Below are 27,311 nucleotides of genomic sequence, written 5' to 3'. Positions count from 1 at the left end.
TTTTAAATTTGAAGTGTGTTCATGTGGGTTTGATGGTTATTTAAGAAAACCATCTTTTTTCTTTTCAGCCGCCACCGAAGAATGTGAACTTGATGTGAGTTCCATTTAAAGTAACACTCCATATGGACACATCAAGATAATTCCCTCTGTAATTAAAGTATGCGCTGCATGTCACCAAGCAAAATAAATAAGAAAGCCCTTTGACCCCTCTCACGCAGTGTACAATGGTGCATGGTTCTTCAGTGGACGTGTCTCCTCAGTTGCAGCTTCTTCCGCATTCTCAGGGGTACTGTGCAGTTGAGAAAAGGTGCATCCCAGTCAGGACAGCTCCCCAGAGTTGTGCAGCTGCAGACTAAGGCGAGCTAATGAGCTCATGCTGAACTCAGACCCTAAGCTCATGGCTGTTTTCTGGGAACCCCGTTCTCTATTATTCTTCTTGTATCCCAGTTCATGTAACTGAGAAGGTGCTAAGAGTCTGTGGTGGTTTGAAAAGGAACGGTCCCCGTGTACACATGTGTTTGAATGCTTGGACCATAGGGAGTGTCACTGTTAGGAGATGTTGCTTTGTTAGTGTAGGTGTGGCCTTGATGGAAGAAGTGTGTCACTATGGAGGAGAGCTTTAAGGTTTTGTGCATGCAAGTTATGCCTAGTGTGGCAGTCTCCTTCTGCTGCCTGGGGATCTAGATGTAGGACTCTCAGCTACTTCTCCAGTACCATATCTGCCTGCATGCATCCATCTTATCACCATGGTGATAATGGACTAAACCTCTGAAACTGTAGCCCAGCCCCAGTTACATGTTTTTCTTTACCAAAGTTGTTATAGCCATGGTGTCTGCACACAGCAATAAAACCCTAACTGAGACAGAGTCCGTAAGGACAAAACCATCCTGCAGGGTTCTTGCATATCTGAAAAATGTAGGAAACTAGACAATGCTGGTTCCTGAGCAGAAATGAACTCGGGTACTTTGTCTCCTCAGTGATACCCACACCGGAAGGAGCTACTCTCTCTGGGGTCACTATCATTTCCCTGGTAACTGCTTTCTCCCTGGGGTCATACTTCATCTCCCTGGAAAGTGCTTGGGCTTCACTTTTTTATTTCCATCACTCATGTTGACCCCTGGACTCCCACACATTCTCCCTTTCTTACATCAACTTTGTTTGGCAAAAGCCATGACTAAACTCTATAAACACCAAGTCCATCATTGGGTTCCAATCTCTTTCCCACCCTGACACCTAATAGCCAGGCCATCAGTCAACACCCCATATGCCCAGGTTCTCTAAAGACAGCCAAGTAATTTCTGAGACTCATTCACCACATGGTTTCCTCTATCCACATACTTTATGTAGTTATGAAATAGTTTTCCATAAAAATTACACAGTTAAAGTTAGAAGCATTTTATCACTTGTTTGTAGAACAATGATTTTCAAAGATTAGACACATGGTTGATGTTTAATGATTAACTATGTCCCTTGTGAACTTATAAGGCATTTAAATATGGCCTCTTAGGGACTGGCGCAAGATTACAGAGTTACTGGTAGTGGGACTTAGGGTGGAGCACAGATCAGCACTGGGTTTTCTGTCAGCAGCTGTGTTCATAGCTTTGATTCTAAGCAATACACAGTGCACAAGACTTCTAACAAATACAAGAGGTTGAAGAAGAGTGATTGGTGTCAAAGTCTATTCAAGGTGAATAAAAACATACAGTTCAAGACAGTGGTTGTACAATTTGTTTAAAGCAGCATACAGTGACAGGTTTTGCAAAGGCATTTTTGTTTAGTCTTCCTTGATCCCCATACCATTCTTGCTCCAGTTGTCCCTTATCCCTTTCCATGTAACCCCCCCCCATGTTCCTCTTCCTACTTTCTGTCACGTGTTCTAATACCTTGCCAATGTCTTTCTTAAATACCTTTTAATCCCATCATGCCCTCTTTCTAGTCTCCAAACCTCTGCATTTACACATATAAATTCTATTTATTCATCTTACTGTCTTATGTATAAGAACATTTTGCCTGCATGGACATCACCTGTGCCAAGTACACACTGAGGCCAAAAGAGAACAGCATCATATTCCCTGGGACAGGAGTTACAGGCAGTTGTGACCCACCATGTGTGCTGGGAAATGGACCCAGGTCCTCTGCAAGAGCTACCAGTGCACATGCACACGTATAAATGCAGAATTTGTCCTTCTAAGCCTGGGTCACCTTACTTAATGTATGTTTCCAGGTCTTTTTATTTTTCTTTGCAGTGAACAAAATTGCACTGTGTTTATATACCATGATTCATTACTTATTCATTCAGTATCTGTTGATGGATATTCAATTTGATTCCACTTCCTTTGTGCTGCAGGTAGAGCCCCAACAAACACGGATGTGAAAATTGCTCTAGTAGGATTCAGCGTTTCGGGTGTACGTCCGGAGTCCTATGGCTGTGCTCTAATGAAGTTCTATTTTTATCTTTACTTCTCTAATTGGAATAATATTTAACATAGGAGAAATAAAACTCAAGGGAAGAAGGTACTCATCTATTTGCGTGAGCATGAAGCTTCTGCTTCTGTAAAACAAAGGAGGATTGGGTGCAGTGCTAAGGGGTGGTGGGAAACAGGATCTCGCAACAGCAGGTTCCACGTTTAGCTTTGTCATGCTTTCGCCTTTGAGCTGAAGTCACAACTGAAACCCACGGAGATATTTTAACATTCCTTCACCGAGTCTTCTGCCTGTACACACATGGCTGCTCACTCCTGTGACTGTCTACTTCCAAAATGTCTCATGGCTCAAGACCCAGACTAGGCGACGGAAACAACTTTCAAGTGTTAGAATAATTCAAATAATTAAAGCAAAAAAAGTCTAACCAACGACAAGCAGCTTAAAGATATGAAGCAGGAACCAATTCACAAAGACAATGAAAATGGCTTTCAGAACCACTGCACTTCAGCCAATTAGAGCAATCAAACTGTAATCCTCAGTCTCCTCTCTGAGACACACCCAATAGCTGACCTCTGATTGGCCAGTCTCGGTCACACATCAGACGAGAGTCCATGCTAACCCTGTCTGAGGTATATCCTCACAGGTGCTTCTGCAGTTGTGTGAACCTCCTCACAGAGAGACAGGAACACATGTTCCCACGGCCAAGTTTATCACCACTTTGCAAGAAGAATGAAAATAAACATCAAAGCCTAAAACATCTGTTCAAATAGAATCAACTCTGGATGAAAGTCAAGTCCACAAGGTCTCCCTAAGCTCCTCCTGGGTAGATTTGATTGTAACGTGAGAGAAGGGAAGGAAATTAACGTGTATACAAGTCTTCTCCAGCCTCAAATGCTGCTACAGAGACATCTCAGACACTAGAACCAGTTATAGCAAAGAGCCAAGAGAAAAATACCGCACTCAAGTTGGCCAGTAACTATTCATGGACAGCAAGTGGCAGATTTTCTTTCTCTTGGAAAGAGGCGCAGATCCCCGAGAGGTCATGTGACGTCCCCAAACTCACCATATGGACGGCGCTTCTGTTCCGCTGATCTCTAAGAAGTCATATCCCTCCTCCAGCTGGAAGTCAGTAAAAACAAGAGCGATGGTATCCCCAGGCTCAGCCAGGATGGTCCACGTGCAGTCAGCGTTGTTGTCGTACTCTGAGGGGAAGTGGGGGCTGGATATGGAACTGCTGGTTCCCCGGAGGGTTCCTCCACAGGCTCCCTCAGCTGCAGGGATCGAAACGAAAAGACAACTGAATTCTCAGAAGCCTGTCGCATACGAGTGTACTCACAAATGCTCCTATTGAACAGAGACAAATACTTTCTGAATTCGCAATGAAGATAACTTAAAAAGGTCGTTCCTATGTAATTAATTTAGCTTCATAGTGGATGTACAAAAAGCCAAAGGTTAAATTTCATTTTCAACTCGGTGTCATAGTAGGAGAGTGAATACAATGGACAAGAAACTGGATTTAACACATAAATAATGCACTTTAATGCAATTAAGCTTTTCATAGGGAGATGCAAGACAGACCTTGATACTCACTATTTATTGAGTATGGAACTGCACAGTATGTTGACATGTGTAAATTTACTATAAAACTGTCAGCTTTTTGTATGAATACATCGTATAAATCAATAATCACTAACCTGGTGAATTGTGGAACTCTAGTAATCTGACTCAAAACTATTCTAAGAATTTGTCATAAGCCCACAGACACAAGAGTTTAGGAGAAAATCTTTCTGTTATTCCCATATCACAATTTCCAAGGATGGAGTTTTGATTGTCAGTGTAGAGAAAAAAAATTACCAACTATGAAATGTTAAGAAGGTCATAAAATAATAACAAGATCCACCAATTCATGTTAAAGTTAGTCAATTTAAAGAGCTTATTGCACAATATACCAAGTGTAAGACATTTGCTGTTTGAAACACAAAGACAAAAATATGAGTTTACAACATCGCAATTTATGAATAGTAGGCATTAGAAGATCAGAAAATGTTAAGTATTGTGCTCTCACAGTGATATGAGTGGTTGAAGAACTTAAATTTAAATTTAAATTTAACAGTTTAATCAAAAATTTGATCCACATTTCTTGGATTGTTTTCATAGTCCAGGAATACTTCTATGTTTTAGAAACCTATGAGGCTTTGACAGCCACTCTTGTAAGTCTCCTCTGCAGCCTGTGAGTTAGGACGCTGTCTTCTGTTGCTCTCCACCATTCTATAAGATTCAGGGCCATGACCAGCTATTATCGGTTCAGCACCACGGACGGCTCCTTTCTGCCTAAGTCATAGGACCACAGCTGAGAACTATAAGCCTGTGACATCACAGTGAACCCTTCTTGATTGGCTGCAACTGAATGAGGAAAGAGTCAAAACTCCACAGGGCCCCCAAGCCACACGTACAATATTTGTTTTGAATGCACCTGATAAAGAAGTAAATGAAATTCTGTAACAGCATGAGTGAAGCTGAGACTTTAAAATTAAAAACTTAGAGGTTTCAGTCTTAGAACCACTGGCATTTGTTGTGGATGGCTGCCCTCTGCTTGTAGGAAGCTTGCTATCACCCAAGGTGCTGATAAATAATTATCCTGACAGGTTTCAATTGTAACAAGTGATAACTCCAGCATTATTCACATGGGTTATTTGGGGACCCTGCCTGTACAACACCCAGTAAATTTAATTCATGCTCCACCAATTCTGCTTGGACATGCCAATTATGAGACACAATACCATATTAAAATGGTATAGTAACTTTGAGTCAAAAAGAGCTATTAGTTAGGGGATGTTTGACTTATTTATAGTTATTAAAGCGGGGATGATATTCATGGAGTTTTCCAATGGTCTGTTTACATTGAGCAATTTGATCTGAGATAATGCAATATTATTTTAAAACTGTTTCAGTTTGATATATTTCACACAATTGCTTTCTGCAAGAAAAAAATAAAAACTGCAAGAGAAGTGAATAAAGAAAGTGCTATCAGATTTTTCTAAGCTAAATTATCTGCCTTTGCTTTGGGAAGACATAATAATGAGAAGAGTTATCAGAGTCCTGTGGTGCATAGTCCTCACAAAGGCATCTCCAGCTCTGAGAAATGCATGTGCGGTGGATCAAAGCTAAATTCCCTTACCGTGGCAATTCAGGTAGAGCTGTGTCTCCTGGCTGAAATGTGTTCTCAAGTGTTGTCTGGGTCTCTAATAGAAACATAGCTCATATGAAAATACGTTGTGTCTTAATACACATTTGATGGATAATTATTATAAGTGAGGCACTAAAAATGTTAAGACTGATTATTTTACAAAGCTAAATCATTCTCATCAATATTTAGATATATTAATCTAGCAGAGTTTTCTTCATCCCTTAGACGCTGATAAAAAATAAAAACACCATCAACAATTTATGGATTTATTAATAACTTTGTTATGTTTATAGAAATTTGTACTTTGAATGCAGAAAATATGGCAATCAATTTTTTAAAAATAATATTTAAAACCCATCCCTTCCTTTCTTACCAAAAAAGAACAACTTAGTATCAAAGTTGCTGGGATAATATTTTACTATGAAATTTATTACACAACACATACAAGACCATCAACTATTCAGCATTTTAGACACCATCACTATAAGATTTCCTCGTGGAAATGTGGCAGCATAGCCAAAGGCGTGGGTGTGGCTCTCACCCAAGATTTCTGTTGGGGAAATAACTTTTTATATCTATTATCTATGTTGAATTCCTATAAAATCTTCCATTTCAAGAAAAGGTTGACCCCATAAAACAAGTCTGAACTGCCTGAGTTAATTCAGGCATTAGACAATATTTTTAAACGACAAATGTGCCCAGCTCTATTGCTTTCTGTGAGTGGGAAATGACTTTGGGTGTCAACGAGGGACACAGATTAGTGTTTTCCCTCCTGGAGTTTGGACCTTCTCAAAAGTGTTATTCTCAATTTAAAGTGCCCCTTGATAGCTATATGTCTAGTTAAAATCTCTTTTATGTACACAGTTCAAAACATCAAGCATAATATGATTTAAAAGACTGACTTTGCCATGTTATGAAGAATTGAAAACTACTTAATGAGCCACTAAAATAAGGTGGAATGCAGCCACATTGTACGATCATCCCATGTGTACACCAAGATTGGGTCTGAAACCAGTTGGAATTACCTCATCATTCCTGAATGCTAATTTTACAAAATTAAATATTTGCAAAGGCAAGCACAGTCTGTCTCCTACTTAAAGCATATAGGATGCCTGTTGCTGAATGGTGCCTTCTAGATTGAACAGGGAAGCTGCAGCCAGAAAAATCCAAGAATATGCCTTGCAGAGCACATTGTGTAAATTTCACAAAACTCTATTGCTACAGGAAGAACTAGAGACAATCAATGCTGAGAGAGATTCTGTTTTCTTTGGTGATAAGTCCTCCAAGAGGTTATCCAACTCCAAATAGGCTCTAATCACACATTCTCTCTCTCTCTCTCTCTCTCTCTCTCTCTCTCTATATATATATATATATATATATATATATATATATGTGTGTGTGTGTGTGTGTGTGTGTGTGTGTGTGTGTATGTGTGTTACAAAAGTATATATATAAACCAGCATGAACTGAATGGGTTCAGTAAGTTGGTTGATTTTATATGATGTATGCATAATCATAATAATAACAATAATAAAGAAATATATGAACTTGGAAGTGAGTTAGGGTACATAGGAAGCATTGAAGGAGGAGATAGGGGAAAAGATATAAACATAGTACTAATATACGAAATTCTCAAAAACTTTAGGCTTCACAGAACTTGAAATCAGAATACCTAGTATTGAGTTAAGTTGTACTACTTGGTGGTGGATGCTTGGGGGAGTTTGTTGCTTTCTCAGTGCTCCACTTTGGTTTATTATGCAATGGGAGCACCATATATCCATTCTTGTCTTATTGTGAGGAATAAATGAATAATAATGGTTAAAGCATGCATTAAGGATTAGACAAACTCTAACTTCCCAGTGTGAACAGAGGTTTCTCCTATTTGTCTCAGTAATGGCGGTCACATTTCAAAGACTCCTTACAATGTCTTGACCCCTGTGCTGACTAGGTTTTATACTATGGCTACTTAATTCATGCAAGGGTCATTTGGGAAGAAAACTATTAATAGAAAAAGTGTCACCATAGGGTTGTCCTCTAAGCAACTCTGTAGAACATAGACTTGATTAATGAGTGATCTGGGCGGGTCCATCTCACTGTGGATGATGTTACCTCTGCACTGTTGGTTCTGGGTGTGATAAGAAAGCAAGGCTGAGGAAGCCACAGGAGCAAACCAGTGAGCAACACTTCTCCATGGCTTTCTCATCGGCTCTCGACTACGGGTTCTAGTCTTCCCTTGGTATAACTGCAAACTCTAACCCTTTCCACCAACATTGATTTGGCCATGTTTTTATTCCCACAACAGTAGAAAGCAGTTAAGATAAGCCTGTTACAAACTGTCTTCTCTGTGTTATACACACTTCCCTTACCTGGTCAATATGTTAGCGTGGGTAAAAATGAAGGATAGCCAGAACATGGGACTCAGGAGGTGGTTATATTCCTCTGTCTTCGACTTCTCCAGCCCTGGCATAAGTTGGCCACCTTCATCACTTTCCCATCTTCCAGTGAGAGGCACAGACCACTCAAGTCTCATTCCCATGAAGCCCACTATTATAACTGAATCACCCCTTGTTGTATATTTGGGACAATCAGTATATTTTCCTTGCTTGCACTTATTTTTATTTACAACAGTGAATTTTTTGTTTGTTTATTTGTTTTTATTTTTTTGAGACAGGGTTTCTCTTCTCTGTAGCCTTGAAGTCTTGGAACTCACTCTGTAGACTAGGCTGGCCTCTAGCTCATGGAGATATGCCTGCCTCTGCCTCCCGAGTGCTGGGATTAAAGGCGTGTTCCACCACTGCCTGGCTACAACTATGAATTTTAAAATCCATGGGGTCCCATATCATCTTTTGACCTCACCTTCTCACCCTCTCAGAAGCCGACTTTTTTTTTTTTTTTTTTTTTTTTGCCTATCTTCTTAATTCTGGAAAATTCAGCTAAGGATTCTACAAACAAAGTCAGTGATAAATGGAGATTCCATGTGTTTGTAACTTCTGAGAAAGGCTGCCCATCGTCAGAGTAGAAGCTTATGTCATCTTTGAATGGCACATGTTGAAGCTCCATCAAGAGATTTTGTGTAGGCTGTGTACTACCAAACTGTAAGCTTCTAAGAGTCTATACTGTCCTTAAATGGATAGAGTAAGTCACCTCTGCAAAATACCAAAACAGCTGCCCTATTCTCTACTCCCTAAAACTGTTTCTAGCAGTGACACCATGTTTTGGCACATTTATGTACATATTTATCTTAAATGCACATGTTTAGACAAACAGAAACGATGCTAGACCTTCACTGAATAAGCAGAGCATTCCTACCAATGATATTTTGGTGCTTACAGATCATGCTTCTAAAGAAGCAGACAAACAACCACCTAATGAAATGTCCTTCTTTTAATTACACCAGAGTATGTGAGTGTAGAGGAAAACTAGAAAAACTAGGAAGTCAGAACTGGCCTTAGCCTCATCGTTTTGTGAGTTTTAGACACAATGCTGACACATCAGACATTGGATTCATCACTACAAATTCTACAGAATGAACATGAGCCTTGACTGTCCTTGCTGACTGAGAGTGTTCTCTGGCTCAGAAATAGAATAAGCCCTCTCCCCCAAAGGGGTCACCTCTAAGAAATGCCTACATGTCTCTTTCAATCTCTATGTCTGAATCCATCCTATTGGTTTAATTACTCTGGAACATTCTGGCTTATATGCGATGCCTACATTTGTAATCTCCATAAAGACTTTGTTTTGTTTTCCTTTTTGAGTAACTCACAAATATTAAAAAAAGTTTTCAAGTCAGTTGTGATGGCTCGAACCAGAAATTTGGAAACAGGAGTGGGTATTACTATGAGTTTAAAACCAGCCTGGGTCATTTAGAGAGATTCTGTCTTAATAAATCAATCAATCAAAATTGGCATCATATCAGAAATATGAGGATGAATCAATTTATTCTAAGAAATAAACAAATATAAAACAATGCATTAAAAGAGTCATGGACAGAAAGTGTATGACCATTTCAATAGGTGAAAAATCTTTGACAAACTTCAACATCCCTGCATGATAAAATCCGCAAAGAAACTAGGAACAGAGAGATTATACTTCTATATCACACACACACACACACACACACACACACACACACACACACACATTTATATTTGCATCACAGTGAAAGAGAAAATTGGAACACATTGTCTCCCAAACCGATGATAGAATGAGCCCAACTTCATGCGATATTTGTGCTCATTATAGTACTTAAAATATTAGTTTGATCAAGAAGGAATAGAAAGAAAAGAAATACAAGCGGCAAACAAAACAAGTGAAATTAGTCTTTTTTTTTCAGATTATATATCTTCCTATTCTTAAAATGTCCTAAAGTCTACCCTGAAAATTCTTAAACACTGTAACTACCCTGGAAAATAACATATTACAAAATCAGCCCATGAATATCAGTATGGCAATAACAAGTACTTGAAAATAAAGTCTTGAAAACAGCACCATTAAAGATGGACCACAGATAAGCAAATAAACAAGTCAGTGAATAGAGAAATAAATAAATCATAGGCATGAACTTAGCTAGTAGTATGAAAACATAATGAATCAAATAAAAAATTAGAAGACACTAGAATATATAAAAAAACTTCCCATTTCATGGATGAGGTAATACCAATATTTTAAAATTAATGTATTATTGAAAGTGTTTTTTATATTAAATGGGATCATAAACAAACCTGTAATGACTTTCCTCATGGGAATATTGAAAGCATCTTAATAGCCTCATCCCATAATAGTCAGAGTAATTCTAAATAAAAGAACAATCCTGGAGGTACTGCAAGACCTGGTTTAGATAATTCTTCAGGGTGATAGTGATCAAAATGACTCATAAATGATGGAATGGAATAGAGGACCCAGAAGTGAGCTTATAATCTATCTACCATATCTACCTATCTGCTTATAATCTATCTACCATATATCTACCTACTTACCCATCTATCATCTATCAATTATTTGTAGATGTATATATTTTCAATAGCATTTTTTTTTCCGCAGCAGGGTTTCTCTTTAGCTTTGGAACCTGTCCTGGAACTCACTTCATAGACCAGGTTGGCCTTGAACTCATGAAGATCTACCTACCTAACTTTGCCTCCTGAGTGCTGGGATTAAAGGTATGCTCCACCACCACCCATCTTCCAATAGCATCTCAAAAGGTGCATTTGTTTTTATTTATGCATATATGTGTGAGCCTGCACAAGTATATGTACACACACTATCCAGAAAAGTCAGAACCCCTGGAACTGGAATTATATGCAGCTGGAGTCTCTCTGTGGCACGGGAAACCAAACTCAGATCTTCTGCTAGAGTGGCCCATGCTCTTCCCCATGAGCTATCTCTTAATCCTACTCCTCCGTGTCATTTTTGTGGATAACAAACTTCCCTTTGCTCTGGCATCTCCTGTGCCTTGGCTCTCACAGGAAGAAGGTTGGGGGCACAGCACATCACTGAGCTGTATTCTCAAGAATATACTTGAGAACACAAATTCAGAGAAACTGTTACAAACCTAAAGGTAAAATGGGAAATGGTGAAACTTCTGGAGGGAAACAGAGCAATGGCCAAGATACTTGTGATAAGATCCCCAAATCACAGGCAACACCCACAGAAGTGGATAAGTGGGCTATACTCTGTGAAACTTCTACATGGGAAGGCAAACATGAAAGTGAGATGTTCCGAAGAACAAGGGATGTTTCCTCGACAGCATCCAAGTGAGATGGGAAAAACGATCAGAATCTGTACATCACTCAAATTACAGAAAACCGTCACAACAATAATGACAAAAAATGATAAAGTTGAAGCTGAGCTGGTGATTTCAATGGACATTTCCCATTACAGACTACACCACTAGCCAGCAATTCAAGAAACACAAATAGTAACTACAAGCAGGTTAAATTCACCTGACTTAGAAAAACTGCTGTTGAAAGATGATGTGAGCAAATGAATACAAATAGACATGTAAATAATTAGTGGTGAGGATGCAGAGAAGGGTGGATCCGTACACATGATGGATGATAGGTGATGGTTATCCAGGAAGTAAATTGATATATTTACTCTAGCAAGGATTGAGTATCCTCAAAAAAGCAACAATGCCACCCAGAAAACCCATTACACATGTCCATAACTAGGGAAAAGCTTATCAATTTCATGAGAGAGATAGTTGGGTGGCTTGTTTCTCTGTAGCAACTTGCAACAGTTGAGATGTGGCATCAAATGTGATAGCCATCATGTCCTCTGATGTCCATGCATTGCCTAGGTGATCACAAGTGTAGGATGAGGCCACAATGAAAGAATAAGAGCCTACTTCTTGCAAACATGGCATCTACATGGTTCATTTCCTATGAAGGATTTTATGAGCAATGCCTTTGTCTACTTCCTTCTCTCTTGTCTAATCCTGGATCCATCTGGACAGCCAGGTCTGTTTTTGATGCTTCAAACTTCACAATATATTTTGCTTTGAACTTGAAGCCTTTATTTTTCTTACAGGGTTCATGAGCTCAAAGTATGCTGGATCCAGCAGCACCTAACATTATGACTGAATAAGGCAAGTTATGAAGGTATTTGATTGACAGGTGACTGGCCTTCCCAGACTGCCTCTGGAGTCTTGGGGCCACCTTTACTTCTCACCTCTGAAGACACACCATTTTATGCAGAGTGAAATGATCTGCCTGTCAGCGGTGATGAATGATGATGCTGATGATGGACGAGAGGAGATGGGTTAAAACTTGAAATGGGTTAAAACTTGAGGAATGTGATGAAGTTGGAAGATGGCTCCTAGGGCAGAAACCTGAGCTCATGTTCTGAAGAGCTGCTCCTTCCAAGCTGCTGTGATCCTCACTTTATCATGTGCCGACCCCACAAATTTATGACTACAGATGTTACTGTGATGAGAATCCCATAACTGTATATGGTACACATACGTAGGTGCTACTGTGTCAGTTCGACACTTGTGCTGGAAAGGGAAAATAAAATTTTATCATGCTGGCCAGAGGTCATGTGACTCAATACCGTGGTGTTACTGGTAGTAAGACTGCCAGGAAGGAGTCTCCAACACTTGCTGGAACTAAATAACCAGAACTTTTGGGAATCAGAAAAGATACTCATTTCATTTTCAAAAGTCAGCTCACCCACACTGCTGAGATTTTTTTTTTGTTTTATTTTTTTGTGTGTGTGGCTTCTGGAGATGCTACGGCCACACATTCATCAGCATTAGACCATTGACTTTTTCTTTATTATTGAGTTATCTCAGTCAATAAGAAGTGGCATGTCTCTCAAATTATTTTATTTTATAAACTTTGAAACTTTGAATTCTTACCAGGTCATGAATTAAGAAAGGAAGAGTATGAATATAACTGCATTAACCTCTGACCGTGAAGCATGTGTTTTCCTTGGCAAAGTTAGGACCTAATAAAGCTTGATTAAAGAACAAGAAAGATTTATTGAAAGGTTGTTATACCGACTTCAACTATAGAAAATATATAGCTGCAGAATTGTAAAGACCTTTATCTTAAGAAAAGGTACCTTTATCTTTTTTCTTATATTGAAAAAAAGATGCATACAGAGAATATGAGAAAAAAAGGTATAAGGAGAAAAATTCAAATTGGTTAAACAAGTTTTCATGCAGAAAGAAAATAAGGATATTCTAACTCTTGATTCTCAAGGCTGAGATTATGTCCTGGAGGTTACAGACTGTTGCAGGAGTAGTCTTTAGTCATTAATTTACAACACAAAATAAATAAAATAGGCACTTCAACTTTGTTTTTATATTCATTGAGATAAGATGATATAGTGGGGGTGAAATGGAAGGCAGAAAAAACAGTTCGGAGGAAATAATGAAGCATGAGGTCTACAGAGTGCAGAAAATGATTCAATGAGCAACTTAGTAACCTCCAGGTTATCCCATGACAGGCAACCACAGTTGGAAGGAAGGAGAAAAAAGAATGGCACTTGGGGACATCCCAACAGTACTGTCTTTCAAAGGAGTTGATCACTGTCTTTCAAATGGGTCAATTATTCAAAAGAATTGTGGAAAAGCCAGGGGAAAGGAATCCGGGCTCTGGACGATGAGGACACTTCCATTGTGATGACAGAAAACAGAGCTAAGGACTTGCAGCAAGAGCATCAAGCAGAGTATGATTATCTCTAGGAACATTCAGAGAAAATGAGCAATTGGGGAAGATTGATAGAGACATGGGAGAGAAAACAGAGTTTTTCCAGGAATAAGAAAATAATATGTTAAATGTGCTAAGCCCTGGTTACTGTTTCTGAACTTTTACCTGAGCCTAGATCCTTTATTACCTGGCCCCTTCAGATTCCACCCTGTGACATGGATCTAATGTCACCCCTGTGTTGGAGATTCAGTGAGGATGAGGTCCTCTGACATAGTATCTGACCATTCCTAGTTACAGAGATATGGATCTATGGTCACAAAATCGTTAGCATCACAGAGAGCTCACCAAACACCAACACCGGACAGCAGAAGATCCAGGCAAGAAGATACATTAAAATATAAATGTATTGATATAGTGCTTGGCAGAATAGCACAGATGTAAAGTCAAATTGGGTTAATTAACTCTTGTTTTGTTATTTTCTTTTTCTTTTTTTTTTTTTTTTGGTTTTTCGAGACAGGGTTTCTCTGTAGCTTTGGAGCCTGTCCTGGAACTCCCTTTGTAGACCAGGCTGGCCTCGAACTCACAGAGATTCGCCTGCCTCTGCCTCCCGTGTACTGGGATTAAAGGCGTGTGCCACCACCGCCCGGCTTGTTATTTTCTTATTTATTTTTGAGACAGTAGTCTCTTATAGCCCAATCTGATGTCGAACTCCCTATGCGGCAGATGATGACTATGAACTCCTGATACTCCTGTCTCAGTCTTCCAAGTGCCAAGATCACCAGGGTGAGTCACCACATCCAGTAATCATCTCTTGAATTATTTGATACATGAGTGGTAACAGCTCCACTGGCAGGTGGGTATGAGATTCACACCATAGGGACTGTTTAGCTGCTTTCCTGACATCTCATTAAAAATGCAGTAAGTATTTGCCTGGCCTTTTATGTCTACACCAGCAAGGTGAATCTCCTTTAAGAACTGAGAACCTAAGATTTGATACACACATCCTCAACAACAATAGTAGTAAACTAATCTTACCACAGAGGCTGAACATTCCAGAAACTGGGAAAAGGCATCCACCCTGAATGGACTCAGGGACATAGTCCATTCCACCACGGTTACCTCATTCCAAGTGCTGGAGTGTTGGAAGCATTTTTAGGGGATGAGATGGAATTGTCTATTTGTCTTTAATTTGTTTTAATGTAGAAGTGTTAAACAAGGAAACATGAAATCTGATTTTTAAACAGCCAGGAATAGTGGCTCATACCTGAAATTATAGCTCCCAGGAAGTTGAGGCAGTGGGAGCACTATGAATGTGAGGCTACAGAGGGAAAACCCATAAAGAAAAAGACAGAAGAATAAGGAGATTATAAATTTATAGCCTATCAGGATACTGTGGCAAAGGGGTCTCTATGAACAGAAATGTGTACATCCTGTGAAGGGGATAGGAGACTGAATGGGTATTTGAGGTCCAACAGTGGGTCTAACTTGCTGATACAGCTAGGGTCCTAACAAGGTTTCCTCCATGCTGTGTCTTACTTCCTTGGAAAGCAGGGTTGATGAAGGGCCACCCTTTCCAATACTGCCCTTTTTTAAGTGGGTGTAAAGTTACCAATGTGAGCTACAAAGTCACTCGCTAGCTAGGTTCAGGCTTCCCTTCTCAGGCGCACAGGAGGCAAACCTACCTCTGCAGAAAGGAGCTGGGAAGTCCCATGAAGCGCCATTCCCAGGGCTGACAATGCAAGTCAGGATGGCGTGACCTTCCAAGATGTAGCCAGAGAGACAGCTGTATCTGATCTTGTCGCCGATGTTGAACCTTGTTCCGTGGAGGACTCCTTTCAATATTTCCCCAGGGTTTCCACACGTGTGGCTAGGTAAAACTGTGGGAAGGAGAAAAAGAGGTTAAATAAAATGTTCTATGGAGATACATTTATTTCATAAAATAAAATTTACATTTGAACTATTAAAATCAGTAAATCTTTGCAGTAGAAAAATAATTCAACATGCTTAAGAGCGAAACAGAGAATGTGTTTGGGGTCTAGAATATCTGCCCTGACACATTTTTATAATGGTGTTTGAAAAGTGCAAATAAATGCTTTTGGTTAAAAGATGAAACTATAGTTGTATTAACATACTGTCTTACAGAAAAGACCTAGATTATTTTGGTAATAATAAGATTTCACACAATATAGGAAGAGCCAACAAGTTAAGGAAATAATGTCACAGCTGGGGCACGGATGCATGCCTTTGTAGATTTTACCTCAGACCTCATTATTACTTATATGAAACATTAATTGATATCCAATCTATGTTTATCTTTAGACCTTGGCAACATTACCCTGTCCCATACATATCATTAATATCCAATCCATGTGCACTCCCAGGCTTCAGCATCAGCACCATAACTGATACATACCACATGTTTGTCCTCAGACCTCAGCATCAGCACCAAACCCAATACACATCACTAAACAGTATCCAATGCATGTTTATTCATAGACCTCAGCATCAGCACCACACCTGACACACATCATTAACTAGTCTCTGATGCGTATTTATCCTCAGCATCAGTACCACGCCTGACACGTATCACTAACCAGTATCTAATGCATGTTGATCCTCAGACCTTAGCATCAGTGCCGTCTGCTCTATACAACTAAACAGTATCAAATGCGTATTTGTTTTCAGACCTCAGCAGTCCTACCACTCCTGATGCACAGCACTAGTTGGTACTCAATCCATGTTTCATGAAGAAGATTTGTGCTAAAGGATAAGTAAAAGAATTTCTCTTGAGCCATCAGCTTGAGAAATCGTGCTGCTCAGCCCTAGGGTCTGTTTACCAGGCATCCACAGCAGCCTTTCCTCCATTTGCGTTGCTAAGCCGAGTCCTATAATGATCTGTGGTTCAAAGTTGGGCTCCTGATTCTGTTTGTTCCGGAACTTTCTTGTCACCTTCAAAGATCCTCATCTCATCTACCTCCATAGGGGACTCTCAGTGTGATGAGATCCCTGGTCAAAGGACACAATTTGGGACGGAACTGATCCGTCACTCAGCTATAAGGATGAAAGACAAATGTATTCGTATTTCTGCTCTAAACTCAGCATCCTACCAGAAAGTCAGTGGTTTCTATGAAATTGCCAAGTTGTCCAAGAAACGTACTATTTTATAAAATATTTTCAAATAAAAACCAATTGTCAAAGGAATAAGTTATTTTCTGAGTGTTTGTTTCATACTTGTGTGTGTGTGTGTGTGTGTGTGTAGGAAGAGCGGCTCTTAGAAATTTTATAGGCATGCCTATACATTATTACATGGTTTAAATAACGCATTAATTATGCCATCCAGAAATATTTAGAGAGCAAAATTGAGTTTATAGGTGGTTAGTATTACCTTCATGGAAATGAAGTCACTACTTACAAATACTGTAGTGTACATTTAATTAAGCAGTTTCCATAAAATGTTTAGAAGTTTAGATAAAATAGATCAGTAAGTCAATTGTCTATTTTGCCATTCTTCACAGAAAGGGTGTTATGAGTTGTCTCCTTTTATGTTTTTAGGGCCAAGAAGTATTAGAAGAAAATATATAACCTCAGTGATTGCAGAACTATAAATCAAAACCATAATGTGATATCGCCTTATTGAGGTCAAAGGACTCCTTTGAGAAGAGAAGAATAATCCCTATAGGGAGGAGGCATAGGAATGAACACTTTTTGTTTGCTTGTTTGTTCATTTGTTTGTTGAGTCAGGGTTTCTTTGTGTAACCCTGGATGTCTTGGAACTCACTCTGTAGACCAGGCTGGCCTCGAATTCAGAGATCCTCCTGTCTCTGTCTCCTAAGTGCTGGAATTAAAGGTGTGTGTCACCTGGCAAAATGAACACTTTTATCTCCTATGGGTATGGATGTGAATGAATGAAGCCACTGTAGTAAAAACCACGAAAAAAAAAATAAAAGTCTAGAATCATGAGGGAATTTAGCAGAGGCATCACTGGACACAGAGGATAATGTAAGGAGAAGGAGTCAACATGTCAGGAATCTCCTCCACTCCCCCCTACTGCAATGGTATTCACAGCTTCCAAGATACAGAAGCAGTCCAGGTGTGCACTACCCAATGAGTGGGTAAAAAAATGAGGTGTTGGCTGGTGAGAAGGATTACCAGGGAAAAGCACTTGTCCTATAAGCTTAAGGAGCCAAGTCATACCCCTGGGGCACAAATGGAGGTAGAAGTAGAGAACAGACTTCAGGAAGGTATCCTCTGACCTCCACATGTGTGCTTGATGCGTGGGTGCATACACATGATGATGATCAGGATGACAATGGTTTTCAGTGAAGAAAGAAAATGTGGTGCATATACTCTGGCCATCAAATTAACGCTATTTTGTCTTTCGTTCCCACTCAGTGCTCCTGAGCCTGGAGGACTCAGAACATGTGAAACCAGCTGGGCACAGAGACACAAATTGGAGTATGAGGTTTACTGCTAAGATAATTATTGTTTAATTATCTCCTAATAGTACTTCTTGCAAGAAGTCACATATTTATTTACTCATCGACTATGTCCAGATGAATTGTTTCCCCAAAGACACGTGTTATAAATGTGAATATATTAATATTTCTGACCTACTCAGGAGAACTACAAGTGGCATCGCTGGCCTAAGCAGACAACCAACAGATGCACTCTGGAGTTGAATGCAATTTGTTCAACGCTTGCATAGTTAATACTGTGGAAATAGTTTTTCAACCAGGTGTGGTGACGCACTTCTTTAATCCCAGCAATCAGGGGACAGAGGCAAGGGGATCTCTGTGAGTTCGAGGCCAGCCTGGTCTACAAAGTAAGTTCCAGCATAGCCAGGGATGAGAGATGCTTTGTCTCAAAAACAAAACAGAACAAAACAAAAATGGTTTTTCAAATGCACTTTGATATAGATACTTTTGTTGTCTATTGCACAAAAAAAGTTGATGTATCACAATTCTTCACTGAAGAAAGGAGAGAGAAGATTTGGGAATGCGCACATACTTCACAAGTTCAAAGGTCTCGTATACATATATACTTACACACATGTATATACATATAGGTACATATAATATACATATATTTGTATATGTGTTATATATAACATATTACGCATATTATATATACACATATATGAATTATATATAATACATACACGAATACATACATATAATATATATATGTGGGTGGGGTTGAGGGCTGGGGTCGAGAATATAGGGGTGGTGTGTGTGAAACCATTGCTGCCTGTGGATCCAGGGAGTTCTGTGGGTAAGCTGAACACCATTCGCACATGAGGAGTCTGATTGTTATGCAGGAAGATTGGCAAGCGCTACTTCTCCCGCTCTGGAGCCCCTTCAACACCACCCTCTTTGTTCCTGTTGATGGGGGTCACCTTCACCTTAACACCTTGAAACTTGATTATAGCAGAATTCAAAAACCGCACATCAAGCACCATGTTTGTGAGGCAGGACACGGTTTCAAAGGACAGGGAGTGTGGGAGATGAAAGTGGCCTCGGGTCTCCTCTGTAATTCTTAGTCGCTCTTTATTCAGTGAGAATGACTCATCAGCGCTTGTTTTGCGGAGCAGGTGTGAAGACTGGGGTGGATATTTCAGACTCCAAGTATCTGTTCCTTCTGACCCAATTATGAGCGTGATTGTAAGCAGCTGAGAGTAGTTCTGCTAGGTGTAAATTGATTGACAAGGGGGGAAAGGCTTATGGTGTCTCTGTATGACGTGTCTAGAATAAAAAAAGGACCTCGGCAGGCTCTTGCTTAGCATACAGTAGCTCAGATAAACAAGTCCAACAACGGGCAGAACACGGAGTACACGTTCCCAGTCTGTAATAACGCAGAGTACAATTCTCAATCTGTAATAACGCAGAGAACATGTCCTCAGTCTGAGGACCACATACCTCACTGGCTTTGTGAAAACACACACACACACACAAAAGGTTTTAAGAAAATATTGGAATGCTGGAAAGATGGTTCAGTGGTTAAGAGCACTTGCTGCTCTTGCAGAGGACCTGAGTTGGATCTTAGCACTCACATCTTAGCTCACTAGCATCTGTTATTAGAGTTTCTGGGGGTTTGACACTCTGTTTTAGGCTCCATGAGCATCAGATATGCATGTGATATAGTCATACATACAAACAAAACACTTATGCACATAAATTAAAAATAAAAATTAATTGGATAGAATATCATATTTGAAATACCGAATCCAATGACAATACATAACTTTAAATTAATTCATTCCAATACTACACACACACACACCTAGGCATCAAAGTATTAAAATGAATTAAATAATTTTACAGTATTATAACTAGAATGATTGAAATCTAACTCTTCTATAAGTAGCACACATTTATACATTTGGGACTTAGTGTTTGAGAATACTTATTTTCAGGTAACTTTGTTTTATTTTTGAGTACTTAATTTTAAGCATTTCCTTATTTATTAACTTATTGTCTGTGTCCACTTGTCTGTGAGCCATGTGCTAGCAGAGCCAAGAAGGGCAGAAGAGGGGATTATATCTCCTGGAACTGGAATAACAGGTGTTTGTGAGCTATAGTGTGGGTGCTGGGAACTGAACCCAGGCCCTCTGGGAAGATCACTCAAGGCTCTCAACACTGAGTCATCTCTCCAGTGCTAGGATGCTTTTAGGTTTTTCAAATTTTAGGAGAAGTAATGTCAACAATCAAAAAGAAGATTTAATAGGAAATTTATTTCTGGCTACAAACAACGAAAATGAAAAAAATTCATATTATTAAGCCATTGCCAAGCTCATAAAAGTTTTGGATTGTGAAAAATAGATTAATGATAACTAATCTGTGCAAATATCCAAGGCTCAGATGGAGAAAAGTCGCCAATACAGAGAAATCTCAGGTCTGAAGAAAACAAAATTAAAATCAGCTATATTCAACCCAATTGTTATTTCTGCCAGTTGGCTTAAACTATTCTTTGGACACTTTCCCTGATGTTGGGGAAAAAGCCTTCTCACATCTCCTGCAGGGACAAGTGCACAGTAACTCTTTAGCAAATTCTTTCTGAGTTTACTGACCTCTTTATTTAATCTTCTTCAATCCTTGCTTGGATAAAGCAACTCCTGGCCCATAGGGAGCCTAAGAAACCAGTCTTCCAGTATGAGAATTCTGCACAGAGCAGGCATTAGGTCATACAAAAGGATCTCCTTAAACATTAAGGCTTAAAGGCAGTGTAAACTGCAGGCCAAGTTTTAGCTCCCAGGGCAGGGTTCCATCAGACATCAGGGTAGTTACCACCCAGGCCTGGGAACATGGGTTGTCACTCTAATTATGCTACGGAATTTCTCTCGGCAAGGCTTCAGATTTGACAAGGACATATAGTCACAACTCAGTGACTTAATTGGCTAGCACATCAAACCTTTAACCCAACTGTTTAAGAGATTAAATGGATGTCATATTAAATCCCTGCCCCAAAGAAAAGTGAACGTATGATGGTATATGTAAACCCACCGTTAATATTCATTAATGAAGGAGACACAAGGCTAGCAAGTAGCATTGAAATTCTTTAAGGAATGTTGGCATTTTCGGCACACTGTGCACAATGAATGAGGCCTAACCAGATCAATAATGTACTTATCCTGAAACTGGGTGCATCAGGATTCATGCAGATATTGCTTACACCTTGCTTCCCTGATAGTCTTCTCTTATCTTAAGCCAATTAAATAAATAAGTAAATAAACAATCTTCAAATGCCCATACAGGATAGGACACAGAGTTGTGTGCCTGTGGGCAGTTGGTAAGAGAAAGTTCCTCACCCCTTTCTTTTGACCCTTTCCAAAAGATAAGAGAAATCTGATTATGTGGTCTTTAGGAGTACCAGAAGCCAGGTTTACAGATCCTGAGACCTGGAATCTGTTCTTTTATGGCAAGAAAAGGGGAGATGTTAACAGGGTGGAATTATGACAATACTGTTGAGGTTCCCGAAGTGTGTGTTCTCAATTTTTTTCACCCCAGAATCTCTTTCTAGGCAAGGGAGGGGGCTGTAAGCTAAGTAGCAGCACTATGGATGGTCCTGAGAGCCCCTGAGAGCTAAGTGGAAGCCATGGAGATGTGCACTTCCAGATAGAAGGTGAAGTTTGGTCAAATCAGAATGAAAATGTAAAGCTTGAGTGCGCTGAATCGCTGTGGCCAGTGCTGATGGCCAGCCAATCAGCACAGGATGTTGCAGACATCAGAGGTGACAGTCACTTGTGTTTCTGGTCCAGAGACTTGAAACAATGGTCCAGCTCTGATACAAAGAAAAGTCCACCAAAACTTTATGTGATTCTGTCAGAGGCTAGCAGGATTCACTGGCTGGCATGCTGCTCTGGATATTCCAACAATTCTCAATTCTTAATTGTTAAACATTATTCAGGTGGTAAGAAAATAGAAAAAATAGAAGAAAGACATAACAGGATGGTCTTTAAAATGGAATATAGTTATTAAAAAGACTAAGAAAGTATTTTTAAAAATTTGTATTTTTCATTATCAATGCATATTTATTTTTTGTGTAATACTAACTGATAATACTTGTAACACACTATGTGCTCTATACTGTTTTATGAGATAAATCTTCATGCATATATATGTATATTATATATATATAGATAGATAGGTATTTAGTATTATTATAATGAGCAGTTTACTGAGAAAATCTAGGCACAGAGAGGTTCTCTGAAGGTTTTGTCACACAGAAATATGGGTTGCAGGTAGATGCAGAGAATATTTGTCAGAACTATGCTGGAATGTCTTTCTTATTGATGACTACAAGCTATTGAATCTACAGTGCCATCCACAGTTTCTTCTGACAACAAGATTATATAGATTCGGAATAACTGCCACACTTTCTCATGTAGACATGAGGTCAAAATTAAAGCAGAGCATTTTATAATTTTGCCACCACCTTTCCAGGTAAATTTGTTTAATGGGGCATGAACACAGCGGAGAGACTGAGCAGTGGTAGCTCTGAAAGCAGCAGACAGACCAGGAAGAAAGTGATCAGAAATTTGCATTTCAGGATAGTTTTCAGCAGTGGTTGGAAACTTTCCTAAGAATGTGAAGATAAAGAGCACATACACCTCACACACACACTACAAACTGTCTTGAAAGAGGCATTGCTCTAGATTATACTAGAAGTGTTTCCAAGAGGCCATGCATGAAAGCTTCGTCTATGGCACTATCTGAGGTGGTGGAACCTTTGGGTGCATCCCAGGAAGAGAAAAGTGAGTTATTGGGGAGAAACCTTGATTCAGGAGCTATTGGGCAGCAAATCTCTGCTCTCCGTCAGCTTCTAGAGGGTGAACAGGTTCCCCCCAACACACACTCACACCATGAAATTCTTCCTCCCTGCTTGATCAAAGTCACAGGCTCAGGTAACTACAGACAGACACTTTGAAAACTATCAGCCAAAATAACCCTTTCCTCTTCATAGATTTGGTCTCTCATATGCCGCCTAAGAGTGACACAAAGCTGACTAACAGGCTGAAAGCACACTTGCTTTTGTACATGATGGGAAAATGTTACCATGGACTGTTTACACCAGCCGATTCTCACATGAACCTGCATCTCTTCTGAGCGAAGGCACAGGCTGTCTGTCATGAAACTGAAGCTAGGTGCTGCTTTGCCCTCCCTATCACAAATGCTATAGAAATTAATCTAGGTTAAAGTAATGGTAAAACCCCCAACAAATACAGAGGTACAAAGAACTAAACCATATGGAAAAACTCTATCATTATGCCCTGACCTGCATCCAGCCTTAGAAACAGGAACGGTAAGCTATTTACTGCTCCAAATATGCAGTGAAACAGCCTCATCCAAAACCAAATTAAGAATATTTGGGGAATGATACAAAATATCTAACAGCCATCCAAATAAATTTCCAACAGTTTCTGCTAAAAGCTGCAAACACACGAAGAATGACACACACACACACACACAAAACAGAAAGGCAAAGAAACCAAAGCAGATTCCATTCAGGCAAACTCACACTAGAGCGGAGGGTGACAGGGTAAAGACACAACAGTCTTAAAGTTACAACAGAGCGCAATCACAGGTGATAACAATGCCACCAGAAAAGGTACGCTGAGAGTCCACAGGAAGAAATTGAAGAGAGTAGCCAACACAGATCAAGGAGAAAGTGAGACGGATTAAACCAACTGTCTCGATAGGTAGTCATAGGAAAGGCAAACACCATGGCTATATCAGTTGAGATGCAGAGACTGCACTGCAGAGATTGCTAAGAACCTGTATTCCTCCAAAAGACCTGGATCCACTTCCCAGACCCTTATCAGGACCCTGGCTGACCATGGCTGCAGTCCTACATTCATTCCCCAGACATGGCATTTCACCTTCGTCAAGAATGGAAATGTCCTGGATCTCAGGAGCGATTTCAAACACTCCACGGTTCACTTCCAAACCATGCTCTCACCCATCTTACGCAGACCCACAACTCTCACCACCGGGACCCAGTGAAGAAAAATGAGCCACGGATGGAGTGGGACTCATACATGAGAAACCAACCCCATGGGGGGGGGGGGCTGAAGTGGACTTCACTTTACCGTGAAGTGCACTGTGCTGAGTTCAGCAACTTTAGCGAAAGGGGGGCAATGACAAGGAAGGAAAGAAAGAAGCCAACAAGAGAGAGGAAAGGGGGAAGGATGAAAGGAGGAAAGGAAGGAGGGAAGAAAAAGGATGGAGGGAGGGAGGAAGGAAAGAAAAGAGGAAAGAAAGGAAGGAAAGAGGGAGAGAAGGAATGAAGAAAAGGAGGAAAAAGGAGATAATATCCAATTATTACCTAGGTTAGGCATTTTTTCCTTGTGTCTCAATTCAGTCATGGCCTTGAAGGGCAGATGCAATCCCATGGCATAATTTACTTAAATGGGACTACAAGACTGAAGTCTCTTTTCCAGAACTCAAAGCTCTCGCAGTTTGGAGGTGAATGGACTGTAGGTGGAATTCTACATCTCGGGAATCCAGCACCGAGTGCAATTTTGAGTGCACAGAGAAATGTGACCCAAACAGCAACCGCTATTGTCGCTAATGTCTCTAAATTGTCTTAGAGATACACAGCTGGAATGAGGGGGCATCAGTGGCGTTAGAGTCGAGTCCACTCACACAAAGAGCATGATTTGATTGTTGTCTTCTGATGAATACCAGTGGATTTTAAAAACATCAACAAGGAAGGCGGGTACATAATGGTTGAGTAAAAATTCAAAAAAAAAAAAAACCCACATAATTGATGGTGGTGATGGTGCTTCACAGGTGTTGAAGAGAAGGTATAATTGAGCATGATTGAAAATTCCTGGTCACGTGGGAGCAGTGTGCCCCAGACTACAGGATATGGCAGACAAAGATAGCACTGAGCAGCTGTCATGTGGACAGAAACAGTTCTAATTAAATTGACTTCATGGAGTTTTTATCCAATCATGTCAAATATCTGTATAGGCTAACCTCTAATTTAAGGTTACCAGCATCTGGTAATGATGATTCCAGTCACCATAGGCCCCAGACATCCTTTATCCTTGATCAGGATACAGGGAACAGTGGAATCAACCACTGACCAGAGGATGTCTTTGAAGCTAGTTTTATGGAATTATGATACATCAAATGTGAGGCAGTTTACTTATAATCAGCCACATCGGGCATTATGTCCACATCTGGTATGGATTTCAACCATGACAAGAATGTGTCACAGGAAAATTTCCTGATGTGGTCACTACCTCATGGTTAGAAAGATCTCAGCTCTCGGCCAGTCAAGTAATTTTCCCATTACGACACAGAGGCATGGTAAAGAAAATGGAATCCAAGATGCTCCAGGACAGTTTGTAGCAGAGCCATGCACATCCACCCACATATTCCCCACCCTGTGAATCCCAGGCACGTTTCCACAGGCCTCCAGAAGGCAAATGTGCTATGGTGGGGGTGGTATGAGAGAAACAGTCGGTGACATCTAGAGGGGACAGGGTGGACAATAAAAAAAGGTTCCGATCCCCATGGCAGAGAGATGCTTGCATTCTCTAGGAATGGACATGATCAGTACCATTCAGAAAAACCGCATAGTCACAGTAACAGGACAGGATAAGGTGGAGAACTCTGAGAAGAGATGCTCAACAAGGGCCACAGCTTTGGGTAGTGTAGTCAGTAAGAACCTGGAACATCGTGGCCACCAGGAAGTCTGTGTATAGTCCACAGAAAGCCAAATCTGGCCAGCTATTGGTTAGAATTTAGACTGAACAGAATCTGTGGGAGAGGGCTTAGCACTGCTGCTATTCATAGCTGACTCTGCCTGAATGAAATATGATTGGTTTCATTGATTTAAGTGATGTAATATATCAATGATAGTGAAGGAATCTTATGGACTCAAGTGCCAAATGAAATAAGTAATACTTTTTGTCTTTAAATAAAGATATAAACAGATGACCTAAAATGTGCAATACTCTCACCCGAATATCCCCTACTGAAGGTTCTGCCTTTAGCATTCCCGTCTACTTAGATTTTTTCCTACAAGTGTTGACCTTGAACATGAGTATCTGTGTGATGAGGACAAATTTCTTACCATTCTTGTCACTGCTAACTGCAAGGACAGAACTGAGATTTTAGAATACTCCACAAAGAAGATATCTAGGAAGAAGAAAGATTCTAAGACATAGAAGGCAATGGGGCACTAGAAGGGTCTATCTTGACAGTAGCTGTCCTGGATACATTGGGGTAGATGATGGTAAGTTGGTTGTCTGCAGAAAAACCCAGGCATTTCTGCACAGTCATAGTATCAGTCTGAAGTGCCGAATCCTCCACATGAGACACCCTGGATCCTGTCATCTGCCATTTAGTTGGAGGATCAGGAACAAAGACAGAGAGGAAACCTCTTAACATTCTTACCATTAGAAAGAAAGCAGAAGACTATACTTTCAGGGATCATTTCTATAGTTCGTTACTAGAAAGAAAGCAGAAGTATAATCTTTTTGTTGGGTTTGCAGGAGAAGGATGCTAAGCTTCTAAGGAAGAAGAAAAGAAGAAATGAAAATTATTTGCTAATATCCCAGCGGTTCTTTTATGATATGCAAGACACTATCAGCATCTGACTTGGTTATTGCTGACCTGCACTACGGTACTGGTGTTAAAAGAAACACAGGAGCTGTTCCCGTGTTCCCTCCCATTCTCACCTCGGGAGACAAGACATCCTCAGTCGTATATCTCCGCAAGTGCTTATAGGTGTCTCCTTCCTCTGATCAGGAGAAGTGATTTTAACCAGTCTGTAGTGCCTACACCCTGGTCATTGGGCCTTTAAACAGGAAGATTTACTCTAAAGAATACCGGAGCGATTAAAAGCCCTCACATGTGTACATGCCCACGTGAGCAGGCACACACACACATACCCACAAACACACACACAGCTAGAAAGGAAATCAAAGAAGCACAGACTTCTTCAAGCCAAATTTGCTGCCTCTGTCAGTTTCTAAGGTTTGTACAGCACTGGGAAAATGCAAGGACCTAGGAGAAATTGCAAGTGGGTAGAATATAATA

The 27,311-nt window shown here is 40.1% G+C and overlaps 1 protein-coding gene and 1 non-coding gene across 3 annotated transcripts in view; one reads left to right on the top strand and one right to left on the bottom strand.

Moving 5' to 3' along the window:
* Csmd1 (CUB and Sushi multiple domains 1) overlaps positions 1-27,311 on the bottom strand; it is a 1,398,492-nt gene that overhangs the window by 656,793 nt on the left and 714,388 nt on the right. For both annotated transcript variants that reach the window (XM_057752269.1, XM_057752268.1), the window contains exons 4-5: positions 15,444-15,638; positions 3,488-3,695 (exon numbers count right to left, since the gene is read on the bottom strand). In XM_057752269.1, the coding sequence (XP_057608252.1) occupies positions 3,488-3,695; positions 15,444-15,638 (403 nt within the window). The remainder of the gene's footprint in view (positions 1-3,487; positions 3,696-15,443; positions 15,639-27,311) is intronic.
* LOC130863267 (small nucleolar RNA U3) lies at positions 26,684-26,889 on the top strand. The gene has a single exon (XR_009055696.1). It is a non-coding gene; the product is annotated as a small nucleolar RNA U3 (small nucleolar RNA).

The sequence above is a fragment of the Chionomys nivalis genome, chromosome 20 (assembly GCF_950005125.1).
Source record: "Chionomys nivalis chromosome 20, mChiNiv1.1, whole genome shotgun sequence".
In the NCBI taxonomy this organism is placed as follows: domain Eukaryota; kingdom Metazoa; phylum Chordata; class Mammalia; order Rodentia; family Cricetidae; genus Chionomys; species Chionomys nivalis.
Note: the sequence above shows the minus strand (reverse complement) of the source record. Positions and strands in the feature narration are given on the sequence as shown.